This window comes from Monodon monoceros, unplaced genomic scaffold (genome assembly GCF_005190385.1).
Source record: "Monodon monoceros isolate NGI ecotype Baffin Bay Population unplaced genomic scaffold, NGI_Narwhal_1 Super_Scaffold_1, whole genome shotgun sequence".
In the NCBI taxonomy this organism is placed as follows: domain Eukaryota; kingdom Metazoa; phylum Chordata; class Mammalia; order Artiodactyla; family Monodontidae; genus Monodon; species Monodon monoceros.
In genome coordinates this window covers 63,357,012-63,372,750 of record NW_021703765.1, presented here as the reverse complement: position 1 = coordinate 63,372,750, position 15,739 = coordinate 63,357,012, and the positions used below count along the sequence as shown (strand labels likewise).

General features: G+C 44.3%; 1 protein-coding gene across 13 annotated transcripts in view; it reads left to right on the top strand.

Annotated features, from left to right (window-relative positions):
- Window positions 1-15,739, top strand: part of SFI1 (SFI1 centrin binding protein) — an 84,832-nt gene that overhangs the window by 47,921 nt on the left and 21,172 nt on the right. For 11 of the 13 annotated variants that reach the window (XM_029233552.1, XM_029233598.1, XM_029233570.1 and 8 more), the window contains 7 exons: window positions 599-755; window positions 2,486-2,647; window positions 4,408-4,478; window positions 5,503-5,595; window positions 7,254-7,351; window positions 8,793-8,859; window positions 12,108-12,238. In XM_029233552.1, coding sequence (XP_029089385.1) covers window positions 599-755; window positions 2,486-2,647; window positions 4,408-4,478; window positions 5,503-5,595; window positions 7,254-7,351; window positions 8,793-8,859; window positions 12,108-12,238 — 779 coding nt within the window. Of the gene's footprint in view, window positions 1-598; window positions 756-1,083; window positions 1,125-2,485; window positions 2,648-4,407; window positions 4,479-5,502; window positions 5,596-7,253; window positions 7,352-8,792; window positions 8,860-12,107; window positions 12,239-15,739 lie in introns of those variants that run through there. The other 2 variants (XM_029233631.1, XM_029233590.1) reach the window with 2 other exon arrangements.

Genomic DNA, 15,739 nt, shown 5'->3' with positions numbered 1-15,739 from the left:
AAAAAAAAAAAAAAAAAAAAAACCCAAAAAAAAGGTATAAGAGAAGGTATCAAGTCATCTATGACAGTCACCTTCAAAGTAGGGCATGCGTTTTGTTGAGTGTGCACGAAGGCTTTCCCAAGGGTGTGCATTTATGGATAATCTTAAGGGAATCCTTCTGTAGACCCTCAGTTTCTGTAGGTCCACGTCTTGGAGACTAATGTCCCTGAGAAAGGGCCTCTTGACCGTAGGCTTCCTCCCACTTTGAAAGAAAAGGCAGACCCTCCTCTCCTATCCCCAATCTGAATTAAATATATCACCCCTTGGATTGTCCCTGCTTCTTGTATATGCATTGATTTTATTAGTCCTTTTTTTTCCCCCTTCTTAATCCAAAAACAAAATTACTTTTTGGAAGCAGAGAATGCCCTTCTTAAAGATCTTTTCACCCCAGACTCCCATCACTTACGATTCTCCTTGGGAATTTCCCCTCCTTTTTAGCCTTTCCTGTGTGTGTATCTAATTTTAGCCTTTCCAGTGTGTGTGTTTCTCTTTTCCCTCACCAGTACTTCACCTCTGTTTTCCTGCCTCCATTGACTGTTGTCTTTTCTCTGGTTTTCAGGCTTGGTCACAGTGGCAGGAACAGCTTCTGCATGTCTGGAGGGAGAGGCAGAAGATGGTCTCTGCAGTGAAACACCATCAGCACTGGCAACAGTGGAGAGCCCTGAGGGCCTGGCTGGAATACCTACAGGTGCGCAGAGAGAAGAGGCAGCGGAAAGGTAAGCAGGAAGTCCTGGGCTCCAGGGACAGAGGGTTGGTCAGAGTGTTACCTGTTACCGCCAGTAGGGTGGTAACTTATTAAGGGGAGATATAACCGTGTTACACCACAGATTTTCAAAAAGGAGATTAAGGGGGAAGATAAATCATCCTCAATTCACAGTTAATATATTTCCTTCTGTTTTTTAATCAATATTTAATTCAATAGGATTTTAATTATGCTATAAATACTGTGATTATTATGATTAGTATGATACATACAATTTTGTATCTTTTTTTTTAACTTTTTATTTTATATTGGAGTATATCCGATTAATAATGTTGTGATAGTTTCAGGTTCACAGCAAAGAGACTCAGCCATACATAAACATGTATGTATCCATTCTCCCCTAGACTCCTCTCCCATCTAGGCTGTATCTTGCTTTTTTTTTTCACACAACTAATCAATACTTTCCTGTGTCTTTAAGTGTTCTTAATAAATGTTAGTTTTTAAATGATTGTATTTTACAGGAGAGGGGCTTATCTTAATCTACTTAGCAATTTTTTTTTTTTTTTTTTTTTTGGCCTCGCTGTGCATCTTGCAGGATCTTAGTTCCCCGACCAGGGATCGAACCCATGCCCCATGCAGTGGAAGCGCAGAATCCTAACCACTGGATCGCCAGGGAAGTCCCTAGCCATTCTTGTATTAATAGATATTTGGGTTGTTTATCCTCAGTTATGCAGATGCATGTGATTTATGATGTTGAGCTTCTGAACACTATTCTGATGGTTTTGTTTCCTCGAGAGAGGTCAGAAGTAATGATAAATAGGTCATGATCGTAGGTACTTTTTGTACTTCAGTTTCTTGAGCCCACAGAGAAGTGAGTTGAACACTGTGCTGGCCGCAGGGTTAGGCTCTCCTGCTTACCCTAGGCCTCCCTGTGGGACCTCCTAGGCTGCCTACACTGTCTCTTGGGAGAGGGAATGTGTCCGTGTGAAAATAGTGACGGGGGACCACCTGTCTGGTTGCCCAAGCCTGGAAGTTGAAGGCATGAAGCTATTTAATGATGAGCTGCCGGCTACCATGCCTCCGGTTACGGCATTCTCATTCCAGGACCAGTTCCCTTCCACTTGCTGGACTTATGCTCATCAGGCCAGTTGCTAATTAGTCTTAAAAGGAGATGGAGCTGGCAGCCTGTAGTAGCCTGGCTGAAAGCTCACAAAAGCCTTTGACAGCATGTTGACCAAGTTGTGTGTCATTGACTCAGACCCTGAAATCCCATCCAGGAAACACTGATAAAGAGGCAAAAGTGAAATGGAGTCTTCTTTGAAAGCAGCAGTCGCCATTACTGCTCCTCAGTAGCTAACTAGGAGCCTCAGCCCTTTGATAGAACCCTTTTCTCTTTCCTGGGAGAGAAGAGATATACTGATAGCTAAGGGATTCCTCCCGTGTTTAAAAACCTTTTATTCTGGGACTTCCCTGGCAGTCCAGTGGTTAAGACTCACGCTTCCAGTGCAGGGGGCATGGGTTTGATCCCTGGTGGGGGAACTAAGATCCCACATGCTGCATGGCATGGCCAAAAAAAAAAAAAAAAAAAAAAAAAACAAGAAAACACCTTTTATTCTAACGTTCTTCAAGCAGCCTTGAAGCCCTGATGCCTGCCAGTAGTGGGTTTCATCCTGTCTTAAAGGTGCTTCCAGCTCATCGCCCAACCTTGAGGGGGCAGCACTTAAGCTATTTTCTCTGTTGCAGAGATGGCTGAGGGATTCCACTGCGTCATTGTGCTCCAGACACACTTCTGTGATTGGCGGTGGGCCTGGAAGCGGAGGGAGAGCTTGTACATCCACCACGAGCGGGTAGAGGGGCTGGCCAGGAGGATGGTGCTGCGGAGGGCCTTTATTCACTGGAAACTCTGTATCCTTTGCACCACCCAGCCCTGTCTGTACAGCAAGAACAGCAAGAGCTCACCAGCCTATAAGACAAGTCAGGAGATACATAGGAAGTAGTTACCCAGCAGTTTAAGACAGTTTGGATCTCTGTTGACTTCTTTTTAAAATATTTTGTTTCATTTTGGGAATATTCATACAAAAGAGTGCATATAACAAACATTTATAGTCTAAAGAATAATGGTAAAATGAGCACAACTCAAAAAATCAGAACATTGCTCACACCCCAGTCTGCTTCTCCCTGACTACATTCCCTTTCCTCCCCCTCAGAGGCACTGCCACTGCCCTGATTTTGTTATCATTTCATTGCTTTTTTCTACCCATTAGATGGTAGAAATAGCCACAGCCATTTCTGCTTCATTTCATTTCTGTTTCAGATTTGTTTCATTTCATTGCTTTTTCAGAAAGCCATCTGTCCTTGGTGGCCCTGTCATTATGATCCTAGCTTCCATTCATTGAGCTGTTTACTGTGTGCAGACATTTTGCATTATCTCATTAATCCTCATAGCAACCCTGTGGAGTAGGTCTCACCATCTCCATTTTACAGATGAGGAAACAGGTTGGGGGGTGCTAAGTGATTTTCAAACTCATTGGCAGAGCCAGGCTTTTGACTCCAGTGCACCTTCTTAATCACTGCCCCTGCTGCAATACGTGCCCAGGTGTGGGATTTGGACCGCCTTGGGTGTTCACCCACACTTTTATTTGTTCACTGAACTCTTGCTTTGTTTTAAACTCCTGCCTAAATTCTGGAATACAGGGAAACTTAGAGACTAACAGTAGCTCATTGTCTAGTGGGGAAAGTAGACATGAAAACCAGTCTTTGTAATGTGGCGTGATAAGTGCTATCATAAAAGTTTGTATCAAGTCCTGCTAGGGCTACTGTGGAGATCTAGCCGAGGAGGTGATGTTTGAGCTGAATTTAAGCCTTGGGGGATGACACGTTCTCCCAACAGGGAGGTCGGGAAGGGTGGTTCAGGTGTAAGGAGTGGCATTTATGCAGGTGTAGGTGAGGAAGAGCAGCCAGGGGTGATGACTGGGGTCTGCAGTGAGTTGTGGGGGTATGGAGGGCAGGTAGGTGCAGGCTGGGGACCAGATTGTAGGGCCCTTGTGTGCGGTGGTCAGGAATTTGGGCTTAATCCCAGTGGCGCTGGGGATCCTCTGCAGGTTTTTGAGAAGAGAAGTGATGCAGCAGATCTGTACTTCAGAAAGGCTAAAGCTCGATGGTAGCAACAAAGCTGGCACAGGGGGACCAAGTCAAGTGTACTGCATGGTGCTGGGGGTGGGGACAGAACCGGGGAGACCTAGGGGGGCAGCAGATGGACTTGGCAGTTGAGAAGATGGAAGGGGTGGGAGGAGAAAAGGTTTGAAAATAACTCCAAGGTTTTTAGCACAAACTTCTGACTGGATTGTGATGCCAAAACAGAATGCAGGAGAACTTGGAGCAGGTTCTGCTTAGATTTTGAAATGTTTACTCAAACTGGTGGCAGTTTATCTCAACTATTTTTGCCTCTCATGAAATGGGCATGAGAGGGGTGAAAGGCAGATAAGTAACTCACATGGTTCCCCTTAGTTCTTTCTTCCCTGGGTTGTCAGGGGGAGACAGAGGCGGACACCAGCCCACCTGGCATGCCCATCATCTCCTGCAGCCGGGACCCTTCAGATGGGTCACTAGGATCACTCTGGGCTGGGGTGGGACCTTGTTGAGACAAGAAGCCTTAACTCTGGTAGACGTGCTGCTGTGCGCAGAGACAGCTGTGCGGCGGAAGGTGGCAGAAGAGCACCACAGGCGAGGCTTGCTGGTAAGGGCGCTACAGCCTCGCTCAGGCAGCCATTCCTGGGGGACCTGGCCCACGTCATGCTCCTTAAGTGCATCTGGTTGTGTGGATGGCTTCCATCATGAAGCCTCCCTTCATTGTCATGTCCCTATTTTCATTTTGGATCAGAGATGGTGATGGTGTGGGATCAGAGGGTTTTGGGGCTGCAAAGGAGCCTTAGAAGTGATCTAGTCCTGGGGTGTTCTACATGGCAGACCCCCTTTTTAAGTGGTGGAAACCTAGTCTTCGAAATCAATCAAAGTAGAGATGCTGTGGACAAAGCTAGGTCTGGGGAGTAGTGTCTGTTCTACCGGCTGCTCTTCCCCACCCTCACCACATGAGGTGGCATCTGAACACTTTCAGGAGCCTCTGGGGGTCCACAGAGCACGATATGAAAAGCCCTAGTTGCTTCACTTCTGTCTCAGAAAACTGAAGCCAGGCTGTGGGGGAATGTGCTTTGCTTAGTCACACATGAGGCATTTTTGACAGAGCTGGAGCCAGGCCAGCATGTCCTGCCTCTACCCCACCCCCACCCCCACCACCAGTCACCTTCTCTCAAAATTCCTTCTCTCCCTTCTATTTTACTCTTACAAAACTGCATTTATAATTGTGTAAGCATACACATTGACCCCACATGGCAAAAAAAAAAAAAAAACCCCACCATAGGCTGGAAGTCTGTCTCTTTTCTGAGAGGCAGAGTTGATGTTTTGACCTTTGTCTGGTGTTTCCATCTGGGTCACAGGGACCTCTCCTGGTCAGAGGTGCGGGTGTGTTTGTTCCTGTGCAGTATCTGTGGACTGCAGGGAGTGGTCCCACAGCTATTTATTAAGTGTCTACTGTGCAGGCTGGCTTGTATCAGGCTCTCAATTGAATCTCAAAACAGAGAAACACTCTCTGGGACATGGGAGCAGCTGTGAACAGCTACTACTGAGCTTCTTGCCACCCTCTTGGGCATTGCTCTTATTTTTACAGACACACCACTGATTTGTGTCCATTCTTCTTTTCACAGCATTTTTGCTTTAGAGCCCTAAAAGACAATGTGGCCCATGCCCATCTCCAACGAATAAGAAAGAATCTTGCTCACCAGCAACATGATGTCACGGTGAGAGTCCTCTTCTGTATCAAGGCACCTCTTCTGATGGCCATTCTCTTTTTCTTTTAACCTTTGTGCTTAGAGGTTTGTTCAGACCTTTAGACGCCAAATCCTTAGTGTCCATTTTCTTTAGTAATCTATGCCAGAGGCTAGAGAAACTCTTATTCTTCTCTTGTTTAATCCCATTTTTTTTATCTGTTTGCTAAAAAAATTGATAGTTGAATCAGAGGTCAGGGACTGTGGATTCCAACCTTGACCTAGGGAATACACTTTAAGTCTTGCATTCCAGGAGGCTTTGGTTATGTTTGCACTGTGAGTCTGTTGTCTTTAGTGGTTAAATTTACCTGAGGGCAACAAACATTCTATCTCCACCTGTAGATTGTGTTTCTGAGTGTAGGAGAAAGGGGCATTCTAATTGTAAAAATGTTCAAGCATACAGAAAAATATAAAGAATAGTGTAATAAACCTCTATTTTACCATCTAAATTCAACAATTGTTAATATTTGCTTTTTTTCCCCAAATCATTTCAAAGTAAATTACAGACATTATGACACTTTTACACCTAAACATTTCAGTATGTATTGCCCAAAAGTAAGAACATTTTCCTGCATAACCACAGTATCATTATCATCCCTAACAAAATGAACAGTAATGCTCTAATATTAACCAATACCCAACCCATATTCAAATTTCCCCAGTTGCCCCCAAAATGTCTTTATAGCTGTTTTATTAAAACCAGGATTCAATTAAGGATTGATGGCTCACTCTACATTTGGTTATGTCTCTTAAGACTCTTAATAACAGTCCCCCCACCCCCACTTCTTTTGTTTAACATGTTTATTTTTTAATTGTAAAATACACAGAATTTATCATCTTAACCGTTTTTAAGTGTACAGTTCAGTGGTGTTAAGTACATTCACATTATTGTGCAACCATCACCATTATCCATGTCCAGAACCTCTTTCATCTTGCAAAACTGAAACTCTGTGAATTAAACAATAACTCCCATTCTCCTTCTCCTCCCCCAGCCCCTGGCAACCACCATTCTCCTTTCTGTCTCTTTGAATTTGACTGTTCTAGGTACCTCATATTTACAGTATTTGCCCTTTTGTGATTGGCTTATTTCACTTAGCATAATGTACACTATCTTTCTTAATAACAACCTTTTGAAAAGGAATGCCAGTTATTTTGTACAGTCTTCCATATTCTCCAATTTTCTGTTTCATTCTGACGTCATTTGATTTTCCTTTTTCCTGTGTAGCTCTTATAAACTAGAAGTTAGATCTAAGGGCTTGATTAGATTGAAGTTAAACACTTTTTGGCAAGACTACTTTATAGGCAGTGGTAGGTGATAAGATCAGTTTTAACTTCTAAAATGGCTTTGTCTTCCATGAGGCCCAGATTAGGAATACCTTCTTCATTCTGATTTACATAGATTTGGTAGATCCAGCTTTTTGCCTTTTATGTTGGCCCAGAATAATTCCATATTGCTTGGCCATAATTATTTTGCAAATCTTTTATATGTTGGGTGCTCCAAATTGAGGTAATTACTGCTTTGGGGGAGCTTACAGTCTTCTGGAGTTACAGATTTGCTAACTAATGGGTCAAGAGAGATCATTTTACCTTTTGCCTTAATCAACTTCTGTTTCCTTCCTGTTTTGCTGCAGCTACTGCACAGGTTCTGGAACCTCTGGCAGTCTCAGATTGAACAGAGGGAGGAAAGTGAGCAGCTCCCCTTCCTGTGTGCTGCCTGGGACCACTACAGGTAGGGACTGTGGCCTTCAGGCTCCCCAGGGGCCCGTTGTGACTGACTGGCTGGTCTCCAGGAGTCATCATCACCCTCAGTGTTACTGCGGCAGATTGAGAAAGGCCCTGCTGTAAACCAGTGTTCCTGAGCTTGCCTTTTCCTTTTGGTTGATGGGATGGGAGGTAGAATGAGGATGTTTGTGCTGGTGCTCGGCTACCACTGCCTCAGTTTTCAGATGTTAGTGACGTTCCATCTTGGAATGTAGGCACTGATAGTGTTACAGAGACGGCCCAGGCAAGTGGGTGTTTGTGGCTTGGTCTTGGAGGGTGTAGAGTGTGTCCTCAATTTTTTAGAGTTAATCATTCAGTTAAAATAAATAAAAGCACCACATGTCCACAAGAAAAACTCAGAATGTATAGGAAAGAAGTAGAAAGTTAAAAATAAAGTATGCCTGGATCCCTTCCTTCAACCCATTAGTCTTACTATTCAGAGGGAACCACTATTCACTTTCTTGCTGCAAGAAATGTTCGATAGTGCTTCCCTGGTGGCGCAGTGGTTGGGAATCTGCCTGCCAATGCAGGGGTCACGGGTTCAGGCCCTGGTCCGGGAAGATCCCACATGCCTCAGAGCATGGGCCCGTAAGCCACAACTGCTGAGCCTGCGGTCTAGAGCCCGCGAGCCACAGCTACTGATCCCGCGGGCCACAGCTACTGAAGCCCATGCGCCTAGAGCCTGAGCTCCGCAACAAGAGAAGCCACCGCAATGAGAAGCCAGAGCACCACAATGAAGAGAGGCCCCTGCTCGCAGTAACTAGAGAAAGCCCGCACATAGCAACGGGGACACAATGCAGCCAAAAATAAAAAAAAGAAAGAAAGAAAAGAAATGTTCGATAAACCCTCTCCCAAGAGTATAATTAACTTATTTTGCATAGTTATAGGTATGATTTTGGGGCACTTTTTAATGAGTCAGTGAGACTCACAGTATTTAACTGAGTCAATTTGGAGTTGTCAGGATGTATCATTATTCTAAATCCTGGTTTACAAAGCTGAATGTGGTTCTCACTCTCAGTATCACTGTGTGAAAGCATGTCACAGACCCAGGTGGTCCTAAACAGGCCCCAGAGTTTGGCCGTAAAATCAGAAAATTCAGGATATTTGGGGGATTTCATACATATTACCTGAGTTCCAGAGACACTGTGCTTGGTGGTCTAATTACCTTTACAAGAAAGTTGTCAAATTTTGGGGGCAAGCCACAGTCCAAAGTCGGGGTGGGGGGTTGGCAGATTTCATGACAGAAAACAGGTTCTTATTTCCCTTAGAATGAAACCCCTGGGGTGCCTTTACCGCTCAAGATGTACCTATGCCCAGATTTACCTTCCTTAAAATCAAAACAAAATTCTGAAAACCTGAAACCTGAAAGTGGGAGGGCAGTTACCTTGGTGTTATGTGTTTCATTTCAGAATAACATTGCTACGCAAGTGTTTCAAATTGTGGTTACAGTATACTCAGAAGAGGCGATCCCAGCAGGTATGGAGTTCCTCAGAGCAGGGAGCTCTGTTGGCTTACTTCTTGAATGCGTTTGCTTTGGAAAGATTCTTGGGAAAGGCCTGTACCAAGAGGTCTGGTGTTCTGATTTGGAAGAGAGGGTACTGTGAAAAGCTCAAAGGTATCTGCCCCAGACCCCCCCAGGGATGTCAGAAAGTCTGCATAACTCCTGTCCCTTCATCTGCTTTGAAAATGCAGCTGCTCTCTGAAGGTGGTGAGCGTTATCAGCCATTCCATTCACATCTTGACCCAAATTGTTGATTATATTACTCAGCCAGCCCCTCCTGAGACCTTCAGGAGATGTTGGGGAAGGTGTAGAGCCTGAGTGCCATATCCCAGAGCTAAACGATGTGAGACACAGGTGCCCACAGTGGTGGGAGGAGGTGGGGGTCAGGCTGAGTGATTAATGAAGGCAGGTAGAAAAAGACGGATTCAGTTCCATTTAAGAAAGACTTACTGAGCGGCTGCTATGCCTTAGATGCCAGGCCAAGAACTGAGGATACAGCTGTGATGCAAAGCAGACAAAGTTCCTGCTCTCGGGGGGGCTTGTAGTTTAGCCCCAGGGTGGCTCTAATGATAGTAGGTAGCCGTCTGGAGCGCTGAACCGAGAAGGATTTTCCAGGCCACGTTCAGGCTCAGGGGAGTGTGTGTTCAACTGATGTCTGCACAGGCCTTGCAGTGGGAGGTAGACTACGCAGGCAGGCCTCTGTTTGGCCATCCCTGCGGTGAAACAGGAGGACACAAACAAAGCTCCTCCTGGTTATTTTTGTGCTGTCCTCTCCACCCCCTCCTCTATCTGCTGCTCGAGTCTAACAGTGAATCTAAAGAGTTTGGCTGGTTCCTCAGTTTTGGGAGGCATACAGACTCCTTTGGGAGCTGGTTCTATCTACTTCTCTCCCTATTCCTGTTACCGCTCTGCCCCTTCACAGCTGCACTCAGTCAAGCTGCCGGTCCTTCCCTGAATATTCTCTGCTAGCTCCTGCTTCCCAATATGCCTGCTGCCCTTTCAGCTCAGGTGTCACGTCTTCCCCCTGCTCCACCCCTCATGCAGCTTTCTCATAGCATGTTGTTGGCTGGCCTCCCTCCCTGCCAGGCTGGGGGCTCCTTGAGGGTACAGCCTGTCCTGCCTCATTCTTCTCCTGAACTGTTGACAAAGGGTAGCTGCTGACTAGTATTTGGATGAGTGAATGAACACACGAGTGAACAAACAGATGAGCTGCCGGTGATTGCTTCAGAGTTTTCCCCAAGGATCACCTCAGTTCTTGGTGTTTGGATGGGGCTAACCCAGGGTATGGCTTGTTTTTGTGTCACCTTTGCCTTCCACACCTAGAAGATGTTTAGAATTGGTACATTCTTTCACGTCCCTTTGGATTATGTGGCTGTTTCGGAAAGGACATTGCCACTGGGTCTCTTAAGCTCATTGAATGCAAGCACAACAGAATGTGAAGAAAGAGCCCTTTTAGAAAAAGAACATGAGCCCCAGAGTTGAAAGGTTATGTTTATTCAAGGTGGAAAAGAAGCAAAGGGTCTCATTTAGTTTCTCCCTGAAAAAAGGGATCTCCTCGACCCTGGCGCCCAGCACTGGTAGAAGGTCGAGGGTCAGAGTCCTTATCTCTTACAGGGCTCCAGCACGGCCTGCACAGTGGAAGGTCTGAAAAATAGTAAGAGCCCTGCTCAGCTGTTGTTTTGTTTTTTTTCAGCTGTTGTTTTTTAAAAAATCTTTAGCTAACAATCTGAATGTTATCTCTTGGTTTAGATATCCAAGGAGCTCATCAGTTCCTTCTATTTTAGGAAAAGATAAAAATATTATTTATTATGGGTTTCTTTCTATTTAAAAAGTAATATATAAAGAATGGCAAGAATGTTTGTTAATTGTTGAAACTGGGCAATAAGTTTGAGGGGATTCATTATACTATTGCTTCTACTCTTGTTTACATTTGAAAATGCCCATAAGCAGTATGTAGACATCACAGAAAATTTGGGAAGTATAAGAAGACATAAAGAAGAAAAAATTAAAACACCCATAATCTTGCCTCTTAAGATGACATTTGATGAGTAAACCTGGTATTTTTTTCCTCTGTGTGGGTAGGAATGTGTGTACCCATGTATTCACAAACACACACATAGGAATGCTGTTTAGTTTTCTGTTGCTCTGTAAAAACTCACCCCAAGCTCAGTGGCTTAAAACAACTACCATTTTATTATGCTTAAGGATTTTGTGGGTCAAAAATTGAGACAGGACATAGCAAGGATGGCTGGTCTCTGCTCTGTGATTACTGGGACCTCCACTGGGAAGATCTAGCGGCAGGGGCTTAGAGTCGTCCAGAAGTTTCTTCACTTACAAGTCTGGTTCCTGGGCTGGAATGACTTGAAGATGGGGCTCTACTGGGACTATTAACCAGAGTGCCTGCATATGACTTCTCCAAGAGGCTTGGGCTTCCTTACAGCATGGTGGCCCCTGGGTAGCCAGACTTCCTGTGTCGCAGCTCAGGGCAACAAAAGTGAGTGTTCCAGTGAACAAGACAAAAGCTGTGTGGCCATTTAAGACCTAGCCTAGGAAGTCATTTAGTGTCACTTTCGCTATACTCTACTGGTCAAAATAGTCACTGTCCACCCAGATTCAAGGGAAGGAGGATGAAAGAATTTGCAGTCCTGTTTTAAAAGCCGCCACACGTGTATATGCTATTCCTCCCAAATTTTGGATCATGGAGGCATATATAGTCTTATGTCAGTTGTCTGTCTTCTTACTAATGTATCAGTGAAATTTATAATTACATACAAATTTAAAGAATCTGTACTACAAATAAACATAAAATCAAAAGATATTTTACAGGGTAGGAACAAAATTGATAACACATGAGACAAAGGACTAATAAATTTAAGGTTGAAAAAGCCCATATATATCAGAGTTAAAATGCTGACAATCAGTAAAATGGGCAATGAGAATGAACACTTAGGCCATAGGAAAAAAGTTTAGATAAATATATATCTATACACACACATACATAGACAAATGTATAAAGAGATGCTTAACTCACTTTTAAAGGGAAGCATTTTCACCTATCATATTTCATTTTTCACCTGTCGTGTTGGCAAAGATTAGAAATAATGATTTTCATTTTAAAAAATGTTTGTGTAGGAAGCATCCCTTCCTCGAGAGTGTGACCCTGAAACGTCTTTTTCTTTTTAATGTAAAGTACAAATAAAGGTCATTCATTGTTTTACTTTAGCTGTTGCAGGCCAGAGCAGACAGTCACTTTCAGCGGCGAGCCCTCCCTGGGGCCTTCCAGGCATGGAGAAGGCTCTGGCAGTGGCACCAGCAGGAGAGAGTCCTCTATGCCAGAGCAGCACGCTTTCACAGGTACACCATGCGGCTCCTGTCTGCCCTGGGCCAGGTGTCTCAGGTCCAGTTCTGCCACCCACATAGCCATTTGCTTTGTTTCTTAGCCTGCCAGTCCCCTACACCCTGGTTCTTCCTTGATTTTCAATAATGTGGGCTCTTTGAGCTCATCTAGCAGAAAAAGACAGTCAGTGTTTCTCCTGGGAAAACTTGTGTCTATCTGTGTAGCAAGTGCTTTCAGAACAGCCCTGGTTTTATGCCCGTTCCCTCGTTACAAGCTGCAGTGAGCCGCATTAAAGCTGCCCATTAGCTTTCTGGATCAGAGTGTGGTTGGACCTCGCATCGCCTTGGCAGGCTTTCTTGAGCGTGATTTCCCTGAAACGCTTGGTTCCTGTTCGGCTAGACCTGGCTTTTTGAAGTCTTGAAATTATCGTTGTCAACAAAATTAGAACAGGCAAGGAGCAGAGCTCCATCCTTTTAGCTCTCACAGGGGCAAACTTGCCCAGAGCCAGGTCCGTGCTACCTCTTGGTGGAATGTCATGAAGAGATTATTAATGACTAACTGTTGGCCACTGTGGTGGGTGCGGTGTGATGGGAAAAAGGAAAATATAGAAGCTCATTTGCCTGTGACATCATCATCTTAACTAATAATTTCCTTCTCACAGCAGTCCTGAGAGGACAGGTTCAAAGTGATAAATGACTCACCCATGTAACAACCATTAAGTGGCAGAGCTAGGGTTTACATTCAGTCTCCCTGAATCCAAAGTCCAAGTACTTGCTACTGTATCAAGAGGAATATCTTTCTGATGACTGGGTAGGAACTTTAAATCTTGGTGAGGAGGAGAGACTGATATACAAGGGACAATTGAAGAACAATCCAAGAGAATAGACCCATGAGTCCTCAATGGTGTCAGCACAAGTTCTTCCAGAGCTCAGAGCTGGTGCTGAGGGAAGTGCCCTGGGGAGGCTCTCTGTGAGCTGGGGGTGAGGATGGCTGGCGGGATGAGGAGGGCCAGACTGAGGGGCTGCCTGCTCCTACAGGTAGATGATGGACAGGTGTTTGAGCAGGTGCGTGGAACTAGTACGTTGACAGTTTGGGAGTTTGCCCTGAGGACAGTGTGCATCAACTTAGGACAGTGAAACAAGGGGGAGGGACATGCATTGGGAGAAGTTGCAGTGAACTTGGCTTTGGAGGACTCTGAATGCTGGTTTGAGAGGATCAGCCAGAACCCCGGGCTCCTTACACGAAGTTCAAGATGTTTCAAGGGGGTGGCCACAAGGAAAAGTGGCTGACGTGGGCTAGCACTTACCTCTGCCCCCTCCCCTGCAGAGAGCAGCTGCGCCTTTCCTTAGTTCCTGTGTTGAGGTCTAGTGTAAGATTCATTCAAAAAATGGCTTCACTACGAAAACACACATACACACCCCTTTGTTTTCTTTACAAATGAGTCGTGTTTGGTTCTATTGCTTTTTTGTATCTTGGCATGTTGTGGGGACCAGAAATTGAGGGTACCTTCAAAGCAGCCAAGAGGAGCTCCTAAAAGGGCTTTTGCTGGGGGGCAGGCATGGGTGAGTTTAGAACCATCACTTGAGACAAAAGGGTGGAAGGTGAATCAGAGGCAGGAAGTAGCACAGAGGCTTGAAGGATGGCGAAGAGGATCTAGGCGTTATTTTTTTCGGGTTTAGTGAGATCTTTTTAGAAAAGTTAGTTTTTCAGGTTCCCCCCGTCCTGGTTCACAGGAAGGCAGAGTGATTGAGAACCTGGCCTAGAAGCCGACAGGCCTGCCCGAATTCCGACCCTTGCTCCATGCTTGCCAGCTCTGTGACCCTGGACAAGTCACTCAGTCTCTCTGAGCCCCAGTTTCCTCAAGTTTAAAATGGAGATGATTTGATAATAGTCCTTATCTCACAGGGTTGTCATGAAAACTAAGTGGGATAATCCATGTAAAATACAAGCAGAGTGCCCAGCATAAAATATTAACTGTCCCCTGACCCCTAGAATTGATTTGTGACTCTTAGGGTAAGTTAATATCCATAGGTTTGGTTTGGAGTTTAGCAAATCAAAGTTCTAAATAAATGTGTATGTTCTATCTTTCCATAATTCTTAGGGTAGTTAAAAAAATATTTTAGGAATACGGATGGAATTTATGGTGGAATCTCGAATTATGAATAAAAATGGTAGTTTATTAACCTGCCAGTGAAATATTATACTGAGAATGAGACAAGACTGGTTTGCCTTTTTTTTTTTTAATTGAGCTAAAATTTACGTACAGTGAAAGGTACAGATGTTAAGTAAAGAGATTGATGAGTTTTTACAAATTACATCTCTGGATAATCAACACCCCAGTCAAGATACAGAACATTTCCATCACCCCAGAAAGCTCCTTCAAGCCCTTTTCCAGCCAGTTCCTATCCTGCATAAATAACCACTGTTCTGATTTCTGGCATTCTAGGTTAATTTTGCATGTTTTTGAACTTTGTACAGTGGGATCATGCAGCACGTACTCTATTGTGCCTGCAAGTCTTTTAAAGTTCAGCGTAATGTTTTTGAGATTGTGCCAGGTTGTAGCATGTATCTGTAGCTGTTTTTTATTTGCCGAGTAGTATTCTATTGTATGAATCTAAGACAGTATTTTGATCCATTTTAACAGAGGAGTTGTTTCCAGTTTGAGGCCATTATGCGTAAGGCTGCCATGAACATTTGTTTTAGTGGAATATGTTTTCATTTCTCTTGGGTAGATACCAAGAAGTAGACTTCTGGATCAGGGGTGGGCTTATGCTTAATCTTACAGGTGGTTGCATCATTTTATGCTCCCACCAGCAAATCTGAGAATTCTGGTTGCTCCACATCCTCACCAACTTTGTTTTTGACAGTCTTTTTAACTTAGCCATTACGGTGGGTGTGGAGTGCTGTCTCATTTTCCTGACGACTAATGATTGTCCAGCATTTCTTTAAAGCCTAATGAGCCAGGAACAGAAGCCTCTGTAATTTGACCAAGTCAGATTGATTGCCAGGAAGGAGGGAATTCCAGAGGAACTCTGGATTGCTGCTGTACCTGAGGGAAGGGAATTTGTAATATTTGGGCTCCCACTGAGGGAACTGAGGAGACTCTAAGAGAAACAGGGATCTGTTTTGGATTGATTGCTGTTTCTGAGGCAAGTTGAGGAGGGACTCACTAGGGAGAGCTGTCATGAGTATCCTCAGGAGTGAATGGACATAACAAAGCTTGTCTGGGGCATCACTGGTGAGGAAGCAATAACCATCCAAAGAGGGGTCCTTGTGGCATCTTGCATGACGTTGAGAGAAACAGTGTTTCTTTGCAGTTGGCTTTCTGTGTGACTGACGAATGATAGAGCTGTTCTTTCTTTTCAATCTGAGCTGATTTTCATTCCTTGAATACCAGACAGGTTTTGACTCTTTCAGCCTTTATCATGTGCTTATTGAACATTTTATATCTTTTGTGAAGTGTCTGTTCAAGTCTTTTTCCTCGCTTTTTAAAAAATTGGGTCATATGTCTTTTTAAA